At 34.6% G+C, this 20,826-nt stretch overlaps 1 protein-coding gene across 2 annotated transcripts in view; it reads right to left on the bottom strand.

Moving 5' to 3' along the window:
- The window catches only part of LOC118183098 (arginine kinase Lit v 2-like), an 85,047-nt gene that overhangs the window by 22,969 nt on the left and 41,252 nt on the right, over positions 1-20,826 (bottom strand). For both annotated transcript variants that reach the window (XM_085807667.1, XM_085807666.1), the window contains exon 3: positions 9,778-10,037. In XM_085807667.1, coding sequence (XP_085663793.1) covers positions 9,778-10,037 — 260 coding nt within the window. The remainder of the gene's footprint in view (positions 1-9,777; positions 10,038-20,826) is intronic.

Raw genomic sequence — 20,826 nt, forward strand, 5'->3', positions numbered from 1 at the left:
GAATTCTCCACAGTTTTTATGATAATTGACTGCACGTTCTTACGTGGTCCACTACTAAACATATACTCCACAAGGTTATACCTTAGTAGAGCGAAGCGTTATTATGTCAGAGATATTGTTTGTTTGCTAATGAAGACATTTTATATAGTATTTTCGTGTTTGAAACAGCAAAAATAATGAATAATCACATTTTAGTTACAGCAAGTTTTTTTTTTTTTTTTTTTTTAATTTTTTTTTTTTAAGTTTATTATGGAAATATGCCGTATTCAACGTGAAATGTCATTTTTCTTTTCCCGAATCAGATGCGATTCTATTGTTGAAGTTTTCCGTTAACTGTTTTCTAGTAACTTACCATTGTTGAAGTTTTTTATTACTATTATTACTGTGGAAGCATTTTTACGACTACTCCTATCGTTGAAGTTTGTGAATTCTACTGCTGACGTTTCATTTTCAGGAGGAAGGAGATAAATTCCTAATCTAAATTCAGAAAGTCTGCATTCCGAATACGCATGCAAGCAATCATTATACTAAATAAAACACGAATTCCATTTCACAAAATAACTGTCGAATCAATTTTGCTTGAAATAATGAAAGCTATGAATAAAAGTGCGCATGTGTATTAACTACGTATACCGTGAATATATTTAACGTTTTCAAGTGTTTTAAATCGATTTTCGATATGGGTAACACATACATGAACATATAAAGTCATGAAAATTTTTTTGAGTTTGAAAACCATTATTTCTTATCTTTTTTTTTTTTTCCTATGACTGTAAAGTTACTTTACGTTATAGTCTAATCTATAAAATGAAATTTCTATACTCTCCTTTAAAACGGTTTCAATCAGTTAACTTAAAAGTTTCTTTAACCTTGAATATTCAATATATCTGAAAAAAAAGAGTGCATATCTTTCTGCTTATCCAGAAACGCATAATGACTCTTTTTAAGAAATTAACCCTGAATTTAACCTAGTGCAGGCTAGAATTTATAGAGCTAGCCTGGCACTGGGATACATTCCGAAGAAGACTGGGAGGCAAAAATGACTATGATCAGGCTAAACCCTTCATACCTACCAATCTTACTTCATTTTTTCTTAAAGTTATGGAGAAACTTATTGATAGGCATATTAGAGAATACCTGGGTAATTACAATCCCTTGTATAACCTACAATTTGCCTATCAATCTGGTAAATCTACAGAAACAGCATTACATCAGCTTGTTTCTAAGATTAAAGACACTCTGGGTAGAAAGGAAATTGTCTTGGCCATCTTTCTTGACATATAGGGTGCCTTTCATAATACTCCACATCTGTCCATCCCTAAAGTTTAAGGGACACGGGGATTAACCATATTTTATATATATGGATTGAGACCCTCTTTTTGGATAGATTTATTCAAATGAATATCTTTGATGAAGCACTTTAGAAAAAGATTACCAGAGGCTGTCCACAAGGAGGTGTTCTATCACCTTTACTTTGGAACGTACTAGTAAATAGACTCATCAAACACCTAAATGACATAGGATACTACACACAAGGCTATGCAGATGACATTGTTATACACATCCTTGATAAAGATTTTAACATTACTTGTCAACTTATACAAAACGCATTCAGTTATGTAAGTAAATGGTGCATAGAGAGGGATCTTAAAGTGAGTCCACAGAAAACCAGTCGTGTGCCATTCACATGTAAAAGAAAATGGGATGTTTCTTTTTTTTTTTTTTTTTTTATTTATTCCAGAACTATTTGACGTCCAGATCAACATGACCTCTGAGGTGAAGTATTTAGAATTATACCTTAACCAAAAGCTCACCTAGAATAAACATGTAGATTATAAAATTAATCAAGCGAAGAAATGCATCATGACGTGCAGACGTATGTTTGGTAAAAACTGGGGTTTTACAACCAAAAATGATGTCTTGGATGTATACTGCAATTATAAGATCTATTATTACTTATGCCTCTGTAATCTGGTGGTGCAAGGTGGAGCAGAAAATTGTGAGGACAGTCTAGGAAGACTGCAAATATTGGCCTGCCCATGTATCACAGACGCAATGCCCTCAGTACCTAACAGAGTATTGGAGATTATATTAGATCCGACTCCCTTGCACATCTTCATTTGCAGTATTGCTAGAATGACTGCGTATAGAAATGGTGCTGCAAAATCAGTGGTATGACAAGCCTACTGCTAAAAGTCATATCAGTATTACTAAGAAAATTCATGATTCTACTCTCCTGATTACTTCAGACATCATGGGAATAACTTACGTGTTTGATATGCCATTCGAGGTAGTTTTTTCTGCTAGGGATGAATGGAATAACATGGCCAATTTAAAAACCGATGATCTAATTTGGTTCACAGATGGATCAAAGAAAGGCAGCCTCTCTAGACTGGGAGTACATGATGTATTACCCAGAATTAATTTCTTTTCCACTGTTTTCCAAGCAGAAGTTTTCGCTATTACTAACTGTCTACAAATAAATATTAAAAAATAAATAAACAAAAAAGAACTCGTGGCAACCATTTTCCCGGCTTTTTCTACCAATTCAGTACTCGCAGAATATGCAATATTGGATAAAGCTGGTTTTCACAAATAGCCACATCTTACTGCCAACAGACTGAAGGCGACTCTCGGGGCATCCAGGAGTCTCTTGGGTGTCTCCTCCGTTGAAGGGTGGGGAGTTTAGAAGTGATTTGAGAGAAAGAATATTGCCCACTTGCATTCATCCTCTCCGCTTTGACAGCTGTATCTGGTATCGTTTTATTTCATGGAGGTAAGAATAAATAATCATGGAGGTAAGAAATTACGTTTTACCTACAGGTTTTACATCGAAGGGAAGTATATGTTCTTGCGATGTGTGAGAAAATAAATGGTTAGTTTTGCTGAAGACAGCTCTGGTGCTAAGCGAACACCTTCTAGATAGATTCTTCGAAATGGTGTTTGGCTAAACCATCTAAGAATATAAGAAGAAATATTAGATAAAAATAATTATATTACTTCAAGAATACTGCAGAAAATTAATTAAATCCCAATAGCCAAGAGAAAAAGAACAGTTTTCTGCTTCAATTAAACTGAATAAATCAGTGTTAACTAAGCACATTATATCGGAGTCTGTACAACGAAAATTTCATATTTAAATCTAGGAATTTTGGTAAAGCAATCCCAATCTCATAAAAGTCTCGTGACGATAAAGTACACTTATAAAGCTATTGAATTAGAAATTTCAAAGCGAAAAACTTTCAAGGCATTTTCAAGTAACTGCCATAGCATTCCTTGGCTATGATTCAGAACAAACACAATAATTAGTTCAAGTGGATATGCCTATTGACGGAAATGTTTATTTAGAAGTATTGTGGGGCCTTCCAGTTTGGTAAAATAACAAACTGCCAATGAAAGATAACGGCAGTGAAACCATAATTTCTGCATTTAAGATGTTAAAATATAATTTATCAATATGAAAATTAGCATCATAAACTTTTATATGTGTTACAGTTAATTAGAATAAGTAATGATTATGTAAAAGTTTTATTTGTGATACTCTGTGAAAACAAAGGAAAAAAAAACCTTCCCTAGAGAATTATGATTATGTGGACTCTAAAACAGAAAGACTTTTGGTCTGAAATACTGAAAAATTTAATAGAACTCAAAAAATTAAATTTATTAAAAAAAATCTTACATTAAAAAATCATATTTTACAATTATTTAATTAATTATGTAGGTCAAAATTTTATGATTTACATTTCTCTTTCTTTGCTACTGTTTTGACGCTTTATTTAAAGCTTTTCTGTCGCTATGCTTCTTTCTTCTTGAAGGAGAGAAAGTTAAAAAGTATGTAAATACGAATTGAAATTTAAATTAGCAATAGCCCCTTTATGCTTTGTTTTAATTTGGCTATTTTCCCTCTATTCTAAAAACTGTAATAACTTTTTCTGCTCTGCGTCATTTCGAGACTAATCCATGCCATGATTGGTGATGTCATATGACTGGTGAGGAAAGGCGAGATATAAAACGTTGAAAAATTTTACATCAGTCAAACACAACCAGAAAAAAACTGAAACACAATCTGATGAAGAAAAAACACAATATGTTAAGAGAAAGAACTGAAAGATTGTAAAAAAGGTTAGCTTTAAATATGTTCTTGGCCCATAGATGGCGCCACTGTTTTTTATTCTTCTGTAACTGTGCACTCCAATAAAACTTTACTTGTGTTCCAAACTCCCAACAGGTATGTTGTGTATTATTTATTCTCATGCATGCAAGTAACTCTCTGCTACATTGAGTTTCTAATAGGTTATGGGCCCAGGCCAGATTAAGAAATGAGGATAAATAATCTAGTAACTAGTTAAGTTAGTTTGTTTATTCAATTCTATTTGTAAATTTTTAGAATTACTTTAACCAAAATTGACCACATGGTTATGTTAGGGTTAGCCAAAGCACATGGTTGCAAAAGCTTAACTAGTACAAATATTTTTGACTGTTAATTATTTGGGCAAATGTTTCTTTGAGAATAAAATTAATTCAATAGAAAATTTATTTGAATTTATCTCAAATTATAATTTTTTTGTCTCTTGTTGATTAAAGTTAAAAAAGGAAAAATGCCAGGGGGAGAAGGTTCATTTAGTCATAAACAATTGAGTGGAAGGGAAAATTACATGGATTGGAAATTTTCCATGAAAATGCATCTTATTAAATTAGATATATGGGCTTATGTAGAGGGTACAAAAGAAGATCCAGTAAAGGATACCAAAGCTTTGTCATATATAGTTGAAGGGGTAAGTGAAATTATTTTCAATGATATAAGGGATTTAACAAGTGGAAAGGAAGCTTGGAAAGTATTAGCTGAAACACATGAGGATAAGGGAATCACAAGAAAGGTTTCAATAATTAAAACATTAGTGAATACCCGTTATACTGATTGTAAGGATATGTCTGACTATTTACATAGGGCCATTTCATCTTATCAGCAGTTAAAATCTACTGGTGTTAAACCTGATGAAGAATTAATTGCAGGAATAATTTTAGCTAATTTACCTGATAGGTTTGAACCTCTTATAATGGCTTTGAAAAATTGTGGTGAGGCAATAACAGTTGACAATGTTAAAAATCGCTTGTTAGCCGAAGATTCAAAACCCCTAGTCAATGAAAGTAAGGAATATGCATTTGTTAATAAAAATATCGGAAGCAAAAGTTACTTTAAAGGAAAATGTTTTAAATGCAATTTGTTTGGCCACAAAAGCTCCGATTGTCAGAAGTCACCTCTCAAAAAGGATAGATATAATGAAAACAAGTTTAACAAAAAGTCTAATGTTGGATTAAAACATAAAAAAGGGGAAGAAGCTTATGTAGTGGAAATTAGTGTAGCTAATTCTAATCCACATCCCAATATTTGGTACATGGATTCTTGTGCTTCTTACCACATGACTCCACATACAGAATTATTAGATGATTATCAGAATGCTAGTATTCATCAAATAAAAACAGGAAGTTCAGTAATAGAAGTAGAGGGTAAGGGTAAAATAACTTTCCTCTTATCTAGAAATAAAAAAAGGGAGTCTGTAACTTTTAGTAATGTTTTACACGTTCCAAAGTTAACAGCAAATTTGCTGTCCATTAAGTATTTAAATAAAGTATTTGGAATGGTTAGTACTTTTACAAGTGAAAGATGTTTTGTGTATGATGGTAAACATTTAGTTGCTACTGGAACAGGTATGGGAGATAATTTGTATTCTCTTAATTTATGTAATGAGTGGGCTTTAATTACTGCTAAAAATATTTCAAATGAATTATTACATAAAAGAGTGGGCCATTTAAGTGAAGGAGGAATGACCAGATTAAAAGATATGATCGAAGATTTTACATTTAATGGAAAATTGTTAAATTGTGTGTCATGCATTAAAGGCAAAATGCATAGACAACCATTTCCCAAGGGAAAAGCTAAGCGTGCAAAAGAGTTATTAGGCATAGTACACAGTGACCTGTGTGGGCCTATGAATGTTACATCAATTGGTGGTTCTTGCTACTTTATTAGTTTTATTGATGATTTGTCGCGAATGACTTTTGTTTATTTTTTGAAAAATAAATCTGAAGTTTTTGAAAAATTCAAAATATTTCAAGCATTTGTTAAAAGGCAAACTGGCAAATCAATCAAAATCTTACACTCAGATAATGGTACTGAGTATGTAAACAATGAGATGGATAACTATTTAGCATCAAATGGAATTCAGCATCAAAAATCTATTCCATTTACACCAGAGCAAATGGGTGTAGCTGAACGTAGTTACAGAACTCTTGTAGAGCGAGCACGATCAATGTTGGTGGATGCTCACCTTGATCAAAATTATTGGGCTGAAGCAGTGCAAACTGCAAATCACTGTAAAAATATATCTCCAACTATTGCAGTTGCAGGTATGACCCCTTATGAAAAATGGTATGGGGATAAGCCAAATTTAGAATACTTGAGAGTATTTGGATGTCGTGCATTTGCTCACATTCCAAAACAAAAACGTAAAAAGTGGGATATAAAAGCAAAGGAATTAATGCTTGTTGGGTACTGTCAGGATAGAAAAGGCTATCGATTAATAGATCCCAAAACTTATGAAATAATAAATGCACGAGATGTACAATTTTTGGAAAATAAAATGTACTACAAAAAGGCAAGTAATATGCCAAAATTCTATGATGAATCCTCATTCAGTGGGAGCGTGATTACGACATTTTCAGATACTGAGAATGCGATAGCTGATGATCAGAACGGTGAATTGGAAGGGATGGTTAATGATAATACTCAGTCTGATCATGAATTAGTTAATACTAGTATTAATTCTAATCACGATGAACATAATACTGCTCAAATTGATAGCCATGATAACAGTAGTGTAGGTGATGAGCTACCTATGTTGACTAGAAACAGAAAACTTAGATTCCCAAATAGTTATCAGGACTTTGACACACACGGGATGCCAGAAATGCCAATGCCAAATTTAGATCGAATGTGCTTTGTTAAACCTTTGGCAGCAGCAACAAATGGTGTGTATTCTGAACCGAAAACCATTGATGAAGCATTAAGGGGCAATGATGCAAACCATTGGAAGGATTCTATATGTGAGACTATATTAGGCCATATTAAAAACAAAACATGGGAAATAATAGATAAACCTTATGATAAGAACATTGTAGATTGTAAATGGGTTTTCAAAATTAAATTTAATTCAGCAGGCAAGATTGAAAGATATAAAACACGTTTAGTTGCTAAGGGCTATTCTCAGATTGAGGGAATAGATTATACTGAAACATTTGCACCAGTTGTCCGATACGTAACATTAAGAGTTTTATTAGCTTATGCAGCTATATATGATTGGGAAATTGACCAAATGGATGCTGTAATGGCTTTTGTACAGGGAACTCTAAATGAAGACATTTATATGAAAATTCCAGACGGTTTCAATGAATTTTACAAGCAAAACTTAAAGGGAAAGGTCCTAAAATTAAACAAAGCATTAGATGGTTTAAAGGTTTAAAGCAGAGTGGTAGACTATGGTACCAACTGTTAGAAAAGGGTTTAATAGAAATGGGACTGAGGAATGGGAAAAGTTCTTTTGATAGTTGTGTCTATATTAAAATAAATGAAAATAAAGATCTTGTTATTGTTACTATTTATGTTGATGACTTACTCATTTTTAGTAATAACATAGAACTTAAAAATTGGGTAAAACAACAACTTAAAGAAAAATTTGAAATGAAAGACTTGGGACCAGCAAATTATTGCTTAGGAATTAAAATTGAACGAGATAGAACTAAAGGGTCCATTAGCCTTAGTCAAACTCAGTATGTAGAGAGTATGCTTTGCAAATATAATATGTATGAATCTCGTGGCGTAAAAACACCATTAGACCAAAAATCAAGTGTTATCTAAACTGCAGATACCAACTACTAAGGAACAAAAGCTACCTGTTCCTTATCAGGCTGCCATTGGGAGTCTTCTTTATGCGGCTCAAGCAACACGGCCAGATATAACTTATGCTGTGAATTTCCTTAGCCAGTTCTCCAATAATCCGGCAAGGGTTCACTGGAATGCTGTCAAGCGCATGATGCGGTCGGTATCTTCGAGCCACTACAGATGCTACATTGTCTTGTTCAAAGGACTATAGTGCTGATGTCCTTGGTTACAGCGACTCAAACTATGGAGGTGATGCTGGGGATCGACGATCAACCACTGGATATGTTTTCCTCATCGGAGGTGGTGCAGTGTCATGGTGTAGTAAGCGTCAACCAACCATTGCAAGTAGTACAACAGAAGCCGAATATATGGCTCTTTCTGCAGCTACTAAAGAAGCCATATGGCTCAACAAAATTGTTAAAGAACTTGGGATTATTACTGCAAAGCCAGTATTATTATACTGCGATAACAACAGTGCTATTAATCTCAGCAAAAATAGTGTGTATCATGGTAGGTCAAAGCATATTGATATACAACATCATTTCGTGCGAGAAGCTGTGAAACTTCAGCACATTGACATACAATATAAGACTACTAATGATATGATTGCAGACTTTTTGACAAAAAATGTAAACAGTGCAAAACATGAAATGTGTGCAAAAATGATGGGTTTAAAATGAAGACCAATATAATTTAATGTTTTATTATATGTATGTGTGCTGATGTAATTTCTCAATGTATTTAATTAGGATGATATTTAAACCTAAAGTGGGAGTGTAAAAAAGGTTAGCTTTAAATATGTTCTTGGCCCATAGATGGCGCCACTGTTTTTTATTCTTCTATAACTGTGCACTCCAATAAAACTACTTGTGTTCCAAACTCCCAACAGGTATGTTGTGTATTATTTATTCTCATGCATGCAAGTAACCACTCTCTGCTATATTGAGTTTCTAATAAAGATTTTAAGAAATCAACGAAATAATGGAAAATTATTCTTCTTACGCCATTTGCGTCAGCGAAGCGGAGACGTAGAAAGTCAATGCACACTAATGAAAACCATGTTGAGATATCAGTAAAAGTTGAAATGCATTAATAAGAACAAAACTGTATAATATGGATAAACATTCCTCTTCGAAATAAACAGGTGCATGTTTCCTTTGTAGAATCAACGCCACTCATTAAATCCTACTGCCATATCAGTTCTTCAAGGACAACCCTAAATCATAATGAAAAGGGAAAGTAGCTGAATGCTGACAGAACTGGCACAGATAAAAAATAATTCCTGCATAACTTTCTCGGAGGGCCATTTGTAAAGTCTAACTTACATATCTTATCACTGGTTAACTAATGATAGGTAGTCATGATTCGTAACATTAACGTAATGAAAATTGGCACATTCACACTTTTGTAACACCCTATATGTAATGACGCGTCAAAGTCACGTAAAACTTCCTCTGTTTTTTGTCTTTCACTTCTTGAAATCCTAGCACTACATCTATGAATGGATAAACTGGAGAAGACATCGTATCCAGTTTAGTATTCAACCTAAATCTCCCCTCCCGTTCACAGCGTATGTAATATTCTAATTCCTTGGTTAAATTATCGCCCAATTAATTGTTAACGCAGCCAGAACTGATTTATAATCTCGCGATGTGCCAAAAGGCGGCTTATTCTGAGTGCCAAGATCTTTGCCGACGCGTCAGACATGACGCCGGGTTGAAAAACGTTAGGAACACGGGGTGGAATTGGGGGTCTAAAAAATTAAATATTCTGATAAACAAAAGACAGGAATAAATAATTGCTTGAAATCTGTCCTAATTTGGGAAGTAATTACTCACCTGCTCAGTTAGACACGGATTGAATGGGTATCCTTCTAAACTTCGACCGCATCTAACTCTAGTAGAAATAACAAATTCGCCTTTGGGATCCAAGTTCACGAGGTTGTTAACATTTCCAAAATCTTTAGGAGGATGCTTATCCTTTGGGCCGAAACCTACATGATATTCTTCAATGATAGGATTGAAAAGGTCAGCAAAAAGTGTATATGCTTCTGCGTCTGGTGCATAGACTCCAACACCACTATCCAAATTTTCAATTCCTAAAGAAAGAAAGAAAAAAAGCTTTAGAAGGAATAGATATTCAATATTGCACTCGAAAATATAACTAATCGTAAGTGATTCGAAAATTAGTCGGGAGAAAAAGTTGAGCCTGTAATGTTGAAATGAACACAATATAAAACCTAGCAAGTAAGCTGTACGTAGTAAGCTGTACGTTCTTTTAAATGAATGGCTTTGCGAAACATAGGCGTGCTTCAATGATTTCCTAAATTTCTCCCTCCGTTATCAGAAACGGAAATAATGGTAATAATTTTCCGCTTAAAAAAAGTATTAAATGGTAAATACATATTAAATGAAATGTAATTGAAGATAAATACATAAAAATTAAAAAGTAAACTCCGATATCGCACTCCAAAGAATTGAAAATTTGGTATGCTTTATCCGTAGATAAGAAAAAAATTATCTCAAAAAAGTTTAAAAATTGACTGATTAATCACCCCCCCCGGAAAAAAACTGATGATCATTAACATATCAACTAAAAGAAATGAGTGATAACTGTAATTTTCAAAAAATCATATTAAAGTCAATCGCAATGATTATGTGAAATTATAAAATTTATCTTTCAATTTCGCCCTATGTTAATAATTTTACACGAAAAATTACAAGCATAAAAATTATGGTTCAGATCCTTTCATCGAGATACATATTTCTATCTAAAATATGCATTTATTACTATGAATAATCATTTTACTTACACATTATGACATATGCTTACTAGTAAGCCCCCAATTCTCTAACGAATCGAATAAGCGAACGCGTGAAGCTCGCTACGGTATTACATACATGAAAATCAAAATGGGAGAATTAAAAAGTAGAGAACAAATCTAACTTTAAAATTGTGTATATACACTATTTTGCAAAAAAATCGAAGCACCATGAAGGAAGTGGTTGTTTTTGATGAAACTGAATATGTGTATAGCTCATTCACAGATAATAAAATGATTAAAAAATCAAGCTCATAGTACCTGTTCACGGCTCACAATCACCCATTGAGCGTTCAAATTAGTAGTTGGTCGAACCACCTCTGGCGGCAATGCATACTTTAAGTCAGTGGTCCCCAACCCCCGGTCCGCACACCGGTACCGTTCCGTGGATCAAATGGTACCGGGCCGCCCATTTCATTGAATCTGAATTTAAATTCCTAGGTTTATACTCCAAATTAAAAACATCTGTGTTTCATTAAAATTTTATTTATTTAAAAAAAGGGGCTCCCGAACGTAGTGACAATTTAAAAAAAAAAAAAAAAGCACAAAACCACTGCAACTATTTTCTCTTTCAATTAGTTTTAATTAAAAAAAAATCAATCATCATAACTGTAACTCAGGGTTCTCATTGATTTAACGTTCTAGTAAGTTAAAATGTTAAATCAATTTATATTTATTTTTCGGTGTAACTGTATTTTATTTAGAAAGCATGTTTAAATATAATTAAATTAAAATTAATAAATCAAAATAACCTAAAATATAAACAATCAACTCCCCCAGCGGGCCGCGGTAAAATTATCAAACGTTGACCGGTCCGCGGTGATAAAAAGGTTGGGGAACATAGCTTTAAGTCATAGAGGCCACGAGTGGTATAGGTTTCTAATGTCATCTTGCGACACATTCTGTCAGGCACTACTCATCAGTTGTCGCTCCAGATATGCGATATTTTGTGATGCCCGAATCTGGCGGCCTACCATGTCCAAGACATGCTCGATTGGCGAAAGGTCTGGTGACCTTGCTGGCCAAGGAAGAGTATCAACCGCACGGAGACAGTCCAGAGATATGCGAGCGGTATGTGGCCTGGCATTATCTTGTTGGAAAATGGCCCCAGGATGACGTGCCATGAAGGGTAATGCAACCGGCCGCAGGATGCTATCAACATATCGTTGAGCTGTTAAAGATGTACAAAGGGTGACTAAAGATGACTTGCTGTCATAAGAATAACGCCCCACATCATCACAATGGCGGTTATGGCTGTATGCCTTTGTAAAACAAAGGCTGATTGGGACCGCTGGCCCCGTCCTCTCCAGACACGAACACGGCGGTCATCTGCTTCAAGAGTAAAGCAGACGAACATGGTGGTCATCTGCTTCAAGAGTGAAGCGGGATTCATCGCTGAACCCTATAGGATGCCAGCGGCTGTGACACCACTCCAGACGACTCCGCCCATGTTGTGGGGTCATAGACAAACGTCTTAAAGTCCTCTATGAGCGTAACCCCGCCTCAGACAAGCGCCGTGAGATGGTGGACGGTACCACGGGAGGTATAGATGTGGCTGGTAGTGCGTTGAATAGTCGACAATGATACCTTTGGGGCGGTTCGGGCCTGGCGAACAATCATCCTATCTTGCCTCGCATTTGTGCTCCTTGGCCTTCGCAAGCCTTCATTTCGTCGGCAATTTCCTTGTAGCAACCACTGCTGTCAACAGCAGTGTCTGTACGCTGCAGTTGGCGGCCAATTGCTCGGTATGACCACCCAGCTTCACGCAGCCCTACAGTGCGACCACTTTCGAAATCATTTAGTTGTCTGTAAGGTCTTTGATATCATCGTGTAATGGCATCTTTAGATGCTTCTTTACAGAATTACAGTGGCAACAACAAAAAAAGATAAAATTTCCAAGGAGGTTAGAATAGAAGGAGGGAGGGTTCGCGGTTTCCTCCACTATCGGGGAATGAAACTCCGCCGAACAAGCGGCGTCCATGTTTGTGACTTCAAAACATTGCATTACGGCAGTGACATGTACGTGTTTCTAACCTGTTCCGTGCATTTATTTTCCAGTAAAAATATGTTAAATTTATAATGAAATTACTCGCTATTGTTGAATTTTTGTTTTAAAGTAATAAAGATGATATCCATAATTTACTATGTACAGCAAATTATTAAGAAATAGTTCGAAATGTAAATGCATGCACATAACATTAAAGCCTTTAAAAAATTATGTTTCTGCATATTTCACGAACTTGCTTAGGTTAGAAAATAAATCTTAATAAAATAAAACAGATTTATGTGAATTCATTGATTTCAGTTTATGCGCATTTCATATTTATTAATCTCAAAGAAACTGCCTTTAATTAAGTTGAATTACAGAAATACACTTATATAAGTTTTTGGATACATCTTTCCACATGTTCAATTGTGTAAATATTTTACTTAATTTTATCACTATACTGCCCAGAAATTTGTAAGTTTATGCAAAAAATTTGTAATAAGAGAACAGTTTATCTTAACTTAAAAAATGAATAATAATTAATATATAAAGAAAAGCATTGCTTTATTTAACACCTTTACAATTAAAATAAATAGTAACAATTGATTTCTTACTTTTCATGAAAGTTATAAAACGAATTAACTAAAACGTTCAAATTATACAATTTAAATCCTACCATATAGCATTGTATCTTAATGAACGAAGATACCAGCTATAAACAGAAACATTAAAATGTATTTAATATATTTTGATTATAGTTATATTAAATAACCTATTTTAAGTCCTTTTTTTCACATCTGGAAAGAAAACCACATGACATTGTGATATTTTTTGACATAGTTGTCATATTACATAAAAAAAGAAAATTAATACTTACGTGTGAAAAATAATGCCCGGAATTTTTTTCGAGAATCTATTTGTGCATCCATATGCAATATAAGCTGACATGCTTCAAAAAGAAAAGAAAAAAATGTTGCAATGACAGACTTCCTTGCACAAGTCACGGTGATAACAGGAAGATGGCCGCGAAGCTTCACCGTTTGAGTTGAACCTTCCCTCCTTCTATTCTAACCTCCTTGAAAATTTCCGCCTCTGTTACTGGTTTTATAGTTTGCGAATTGCGCACTAGAAATGCGCGCTATGATCGCAATTCCTGTTCATTTGCCTTGAAACTGATCATTTGCATGTTCGATCAAGATGTTTTTGCGTACCAAATTTCGTCACGATCGCAAAAGTCCTTCTTGGTGCTTAGATTTCTTTGCAAAAGAGTGCATTTTGAGATAAACAAACATTATACGAAATTAAATAATAAATAAGTAATATTAAATAAAGATTAAACGAAGGGGATCAGTTAAAGCCAGGCGGATTAATTAAATTGTTAAACTTAACGTACACATAATACATATGTACAGTACTTTACATTAAATGTAAAAATCGAAGCAGAAAACTCTCCTTTGCTTCAACTGAAACGTAATAATAAATTATGACACAATCATTGCTAAACAATGAGCACTCACTTTCTCCCGCAGATAGGGAATAGTTTGTCCATGCTTTCACGTTGCGGGGAGAAGGAAGGGAACAGGAGAATTTCTTTGACCTTGATCAACTGAATGTGTCCGTGGCACACACATTCGCCTTTTATAATATAGGACTGGGTTTAAAACACCGGGAAAATGATTTTGGATAAAAAGAAGATAAGAGAACAGTAACGTAAAAAAGTTTTTCGTTATCCTAATAAGTCCAAACATCATAAATTTTAAGTGTTAATAATTTTGAAATTAAAACTTGCAGGAATTCTGAAAAAACTATAAAATTTCCGTATAATAAGTTATATCCAATTTTTATAGAATTGGTGGTTTACTACTACTTTCTTTAAAGAGATAGGAAACTGGACGGAACCAAAACATTTGCTCGTTATATCCAGGGGTTCGTTATAAACCGCGTTCGCTGTAGAAAGGTTTGATTGTATTAAAAAGCGAATTAGTTATGCTATAAAATCATTCACATTGTGGGGATTCATTTAATTTATCTAACAGTTAATTTTTACTTTAAAGCCACTTTCCTTTGATTCTCGTTTTCAACCCACACTTTCTTGCCAGAATGTTAGTAAGCTATCGCACGTATATTCAAATGAGTTATAAAGAAGTAAACTATTATAAAAGAATTGCAAAGGATCTCGAATTTAAAAATATTTGTTATTATTTGAAGGATCCAGATTATTTTGAACACGTGGACATTAGGGCGATAAGAAACACAACCAACAATTAGAAACTTATTGATAAATTTTTATTTTATTCGAAAACCACAATTCAAAATTACCAGCTTAGTCCGGTCATCCCAGCATTTCTGACAAGCAAGTTAAATATTCTAAATTACAAACATGATTACCCATGTCTGTCCACCCTGGAATCAGAAAATGAGTACAACGAGTTCGTGAGGCGGTGCATTTTCCGCCATTACAAAGGTTCGTAAGTGCGTAAGTCAGGTCGTGCCATACTTGTCAGTTAAATAACGACGTTAATTATATTTAAACTTAAAAAATATAAAAGAAACATTTCCTAATAAATTGGCTGCTATCAATTTGTTGAGCCCACATCTTCGCAGCAAAATCGACAAAAATAGATATTTATTTGCTATCGCCGACTATTTTTCTAAATGGGTTAAAATAATCCCCTTCGGAAAAGTCTCAGCTAAAACAGTTGCAGATTTGTTTTTAAATAAATTTGTCTTAAAATACGGAGCTTCGTTAAAATTGATTTCTGCAAGCAATTTGTTAGCCAAGTATTTGAAGAGCTATGCGCAGAACTTGTCATACGCCACCTCAAAATGGTACCTTAATGGCCGCAATCAAACACATCGCAGCAGGTGAATATGAGCGTAATTAAAATCATACGTTGCTATGTGAAAAACTATCATAAGAGCTGGGATAGCGGGGTCAATGGAGGTAATTCCAACGTATGCATTAACAACGGCGAAGCACGATATAACGGAGAAAACTCCATTTGAGCTATTTTTAGGCCGAAAGTTAATTGCTTCACTGGACAAATTATTTTTTGTACATAAAATTGTCCCGGAATTCCAAATAAAAGATATCTAAAAGATGATAGATGAAGCAGTTAACAATTCAAACATGGGAAGGGAGAAACAGAAAATATACTACGTCCGGAATCGGAAGAAAGCCAATTATAAAGTAGGAGATTACGTTTTTTAAAATCAAACATTCTTTATCATCGGCAGGCGAAGAACGAATAGGTAAATTTTGCCCTCGATTTCAAGGCGCATATGTAATTGAAAGAATTAGGGAAGCCGTGGTGTATTTGAAAGAAAAAATGGGGAACAAACAGTTGCAAATATGGATCCAATTATACCATATTATGAACGGATTAAAATGGAGATTTTTAAAGATATTTTACCGGAAACTCAAGAGGATAACGCTAATGCCATGAGAAGCAGCAACGGTGAGCAGATACCTATTGAAGTACAAGTGCGATCTACAAACAGAAAGGCATTGTAAATACAGAAGAACAGGAAAGAAGGAAGTAAACAAAAGCAAGAAAGGCCACGAGGGCTAAGACGCAATGAATCCAGGAGGCGACGCGAACTACCGAAGAAAAGCCAATGTATGCAAAAACTCCGGAGGAAATTTCCAGCAGCGGACCAAAGCACGTTGAAGAACCCACGTTCGAGACGGCTAAGGAACAAGCCTTTGAGACTCCAAGGAAATTCCAACGTCCCCGCGCGCCTATATTCCCTGCCGGGAATTCTATGCCTGTCAAACGTCTAGCCGAGGAAAAGCTCTCAACTCCGGCGAAAAGTTCCGAGATTCCGGCAGTGACTAAAATGCGAAAGGCTGCGGAGGGTGAGAACCAGCGCTTCGAAAGGTCTGGATCACTGGAATCAAGTCATATCCAACGTGGAATGACGACGAAAAGAATGGAAAAATTCGGAAAATAAGTAAAATTTTATTTTCTTTAGCAAAGGTTCAGTTTAATTTTATATCTAGAAAAACCAGTTGCTAGATTCTTTTGAGTTTACCTCAAGTGAGGTTATTTTACTTCATTTAAAAAGGAAAAAGTCTCAGAAGTTCTCCGTTGGATGACATTGTAAATATTTTTATTCCATGCAGTATATTTGATGAAAAAAAAAGTAAGTACATCGGATTCTTTTAAGGATCAAACTCTACTTTCTTTATTGAATCTGCATCTAAGTATTTTGCAAATTCTATTATTGGATTTCCTAACAGGCCAATGAAAAGCTTAGCTTTCTCTTTAAACTGCTTGGTGTCTTATTGCTTTCTCCCCCGTCTTAAGTTTACAAGAAAATTCGCAGCTGTCTTTTCAATGCCTTTTCTAGAGGGAAGCCAGAAAAAAGGAAAAGAATGTCTACTCCGCGGCAACTCAGACATTAAATCCAGAATTGTTAATTTTTCAAATTCCTTTTCGCTTCACAGAAAGGAGCCTGAACCTAGAGACTCGAATAAAATGAGTGATATACGCTAAATCTGTGTTTTAAATTTACATTCAGATTCTTCTCTGAAGTTCGTAGTTGTAAAATTCAGTTTTACATTTTTACATCTACCAGGAAAATTAAAGAAATTTGAGTTTTCTATTTAAAAGACATCTGGGTAAGCGTCATCAGATCAATCTTCTGAGTTTAAACAGAAATTCGTCTTTAAAATCATAAGTTGTAATTTTCGCCACCATTTTTTTTTTCTTTTTTTTTTTTCTGGCCAAGCAGAAATCGCCATCGCTCCTGCTTCTTTGACTACGTAGCGAATTATAAGATATTTGAAATTTTTGTTCGAATCAGTAGGTTATTATTTCTAATTATTTACACGTACAGTCCACGAAGTTGCATATCAGTTTATAACTTGAAAAAATATATAAAAATAAATCTATATTATGAATCGAGAGTCTCAATATTCAATTTCACTACTCTTCAGTCTACTATTGGCCAAGTAAGTAAACCTACGAAATTCGCCTTAATGTTTTTACAAGTTCAATTTCAGTGAATTTTCTTATGTGTAAATACCAACCAGTTACCCTCAGAAAGGGCTTTCAGTGGCAGAAAAGAAAATCCTGGGCTCGACTATTCCAGCCCTTTCTAAATTCTGTTGAATCATTTTTTTTTTTTTTTACTAATGTAGGTAATATATTACTTTCGATTTTTCCTATTCTCCCGATAATTTACGGAAAAATTTTTTAATTTAATTAATATAATATGTATATAAAGCTACAACTTGTTTTTCTCTTTGCTTTTCCGATCATATCTAATCATATCACCAAGAAGTTCATACACTTTATATAAATCCATCGCTACCTTATATCTTTACTTTAGCCATCATAAATTATAGATATGTTATCTCAAACTACTAGACTGAACATCTTGTTGGACTTCTAGAACACATACAGAGGACAAACAGTAAGTTCCCTCTAACACCTTTATCTACTAACCAAAAGGAATAAGTCTTATCTCTATCTGAGATGGCTAAAAAAAAAAAAAAAAAAAAACCTCACAGTGCTTATTCCTTATAAAGATAGAATAAAATCTGTCCCTCCCCCAATTCGCTTTTCGCTTTCGCCAATCCGCCTCCTCCCAACCCGCTTAGGATATCTTTATAGTTTAATCTATTCTAAAAAGTGCTTATCGTAAATTCGAGTAATATAAATATAGATGCAGTTTGCAACACTGAAAATATATTTTAATAACTCCTTCCTCTTTGCAACATCAGTATTTTTATTATAATATTGGGGGGAAAACAAGATGACAGCTTACCCTTGAATTACACTAATCCTGCGCAGTTACAAAACCAATTGTAAAATTTTCCTTTTCTTTTATAAACAAAATGCTTTACCAGCAAAGTAACATAGATGTATGTATTTTAGGGCTTATTCTTAAGCACACAAAGTTATACTAGAAAAGGAAACAGAAAAAAAATATATAAGTAAGAGAAAATTACACTTACAGTAACGCGGGGTGCTCATCGATATTGTAAATCTTCTATTTATAAAATAAATCGTCTCCCTATAAGCACCTTAATCAGGACCCTCTTGTAGGATACGAAGTACACACTTATTTTATATATTGCTAATGGTAGAAAACGAAAATATGTGAAAATAAATATTTCTTTTCATTAAGAGGTACAAGGATTCACGCCGCGAAACCGGGATAGTGGTTAGTGACTCTGACTGAACTGCCGAAGAGCCCGGGTTCGACTTCCGGGGAAGGCAAGGATGTTTGTAAATGTATAATGTCTGTGCGGTTTGGGGACACTCTAAATATGCCGAAAGTCCTTTTGAGAGAAAGAGGGGTGGGAGATCCTCGGAACCGTCCCCCCAGAGGTGCTCTCCATCAAAATTGTGGGCGGAACTGAACAAAGTGGTACCGTCACCAGTATGGTGCTCAAGGCTCTTGCTAACGATAAGCGCAATCTCGCTTTCCTTGCCACGATGAATTTCGTGGGCTTGTTCTGATGTTGCTGTTAGACAAGTGAGATAAGTCACAACAATACCAACAACAGAATTCACACATTAATGACAAAGCAGTAGTAATATGATTGCTTTCAAAGAGTAATGTGAATGCAATAGGAACCACTGCTATCGCGGAGCTTAGACATTAATTGAAACATCATAATTCTCATATCGTCAACCATATCAGTATCTGTTAACAATACAACTGTTTCTCGTAATGCTAAGGTCTTTTCCCTGATTCTTAAAAGTATTGCCAACACAACTGAGGCCTTTCGAAGAGATTTATTGTACTATTTTAGACCTGCAGTATGAAAAATAACCTCAAGTTTTATGTCAATATTTAACTTTCTAGATTGAAGAGCTGTTCCCGTGAAAATGAATAGCTCATTCATCGTTATAAGCAGATACCCACAGCACCTCCATTTACCTGCAAAAATTTGCGTATAATACAATAAAATTGCTTACAACTGCCTTTAAATGTTCTATCAATCGAAAAAACATTTCAAAACATGTCTTCCATTTTCAATACTAAAGATGAGAATTCTGTCTATATATTTGCTGTCGAGCAAACGAAAGCTGGCAAAATCGTTACAAACAATTACATCATTAGCAATATTTGCTTTGAACGAGGAACCTTGTACCCTCCGTATTTTATAAAGAGATGACTTAGAATTTTGAGGCAATGCTATATTGACTAAAGAGTTATAGTCTCTGTTAAACTGTTCGTTGATTTAAAATTTCTGGTACCTCCCCATCTTCATCTTTAGCTCGTTCACATGCATTCGACAACTGAACTTATTAATCTGACATGGCCAATGCAGAACTTCTGCTTCAGCTACGTCAAAATTAGCAAATATGTTCTTTAGCTTTCAAAGCTGCTTCATTTTGAGTTGTCACTCACCCTTTGTACCTTTCAGTCTTTATGACCCAACACCATCCGGACGAACATCTAGATAGTTATAACACAATTTAGAGATATTTATTATAAGCAAAGTCTATTTTTACGGCAGAAAAGGCAAACAGCTAAATTAAAATGGAGAGATAAGGGCTACTGCAAATGACCAGCCGGGATTCGATCTGTGGGCCTCTCGATGCTAGTCGAGCGTATTTCCCATCACACGACGAAGGCACGCGGTAACGAAGAAGTAAAGTCCTATGAACTTAAGATAATTAGTGAACAATCTTTTTTAAAGGTCTTTTAATGTTTCCCACATAAGTTTGAACCACACACTATACGAAAAGATCCGCCAGTTAGTGTAACGGAAATAGACCACAAGGATGTTATTCGAAGTGTAAAGGTTAATGGCGAAATTCTTAACTCACTAGTAATACTTCATCCGAAATTTTCCAATTTTGGGAGGGAAAGGAGGCATGGATCTGAACAAATGACTTGAAATTCTAAGGAAAAAGCTTATAGGGTTAACGACCCCTATTTGATAGCTATATCAGCACTCAGCACATAAATCTGCGAAAATTAAAAAAACACGAAAAAATTACTTTTATATTTTGAAGTAATCTTTCTCCCCCTCCAAAAAAATATCGGAGTGGTTAGATAACATGTGAAATGAGCCAGCTTTTCTGAAAAACATGAAGGAAGAGAATTATCTTC

This window comes from Stegodyphus dumicola, chromosome X1, assembly GCF_044657685.1.
Source record: "Stegodyphus dumicola isolate Sdum_Otavi_A_Nest chromosome X1, ASM4465768v1".
NCBI lineage: Eukaryota > Metazoa > Arthropoda > Arachnida > Araneae > Eresidae > Stegodyphus > Stegodyphus dumicola.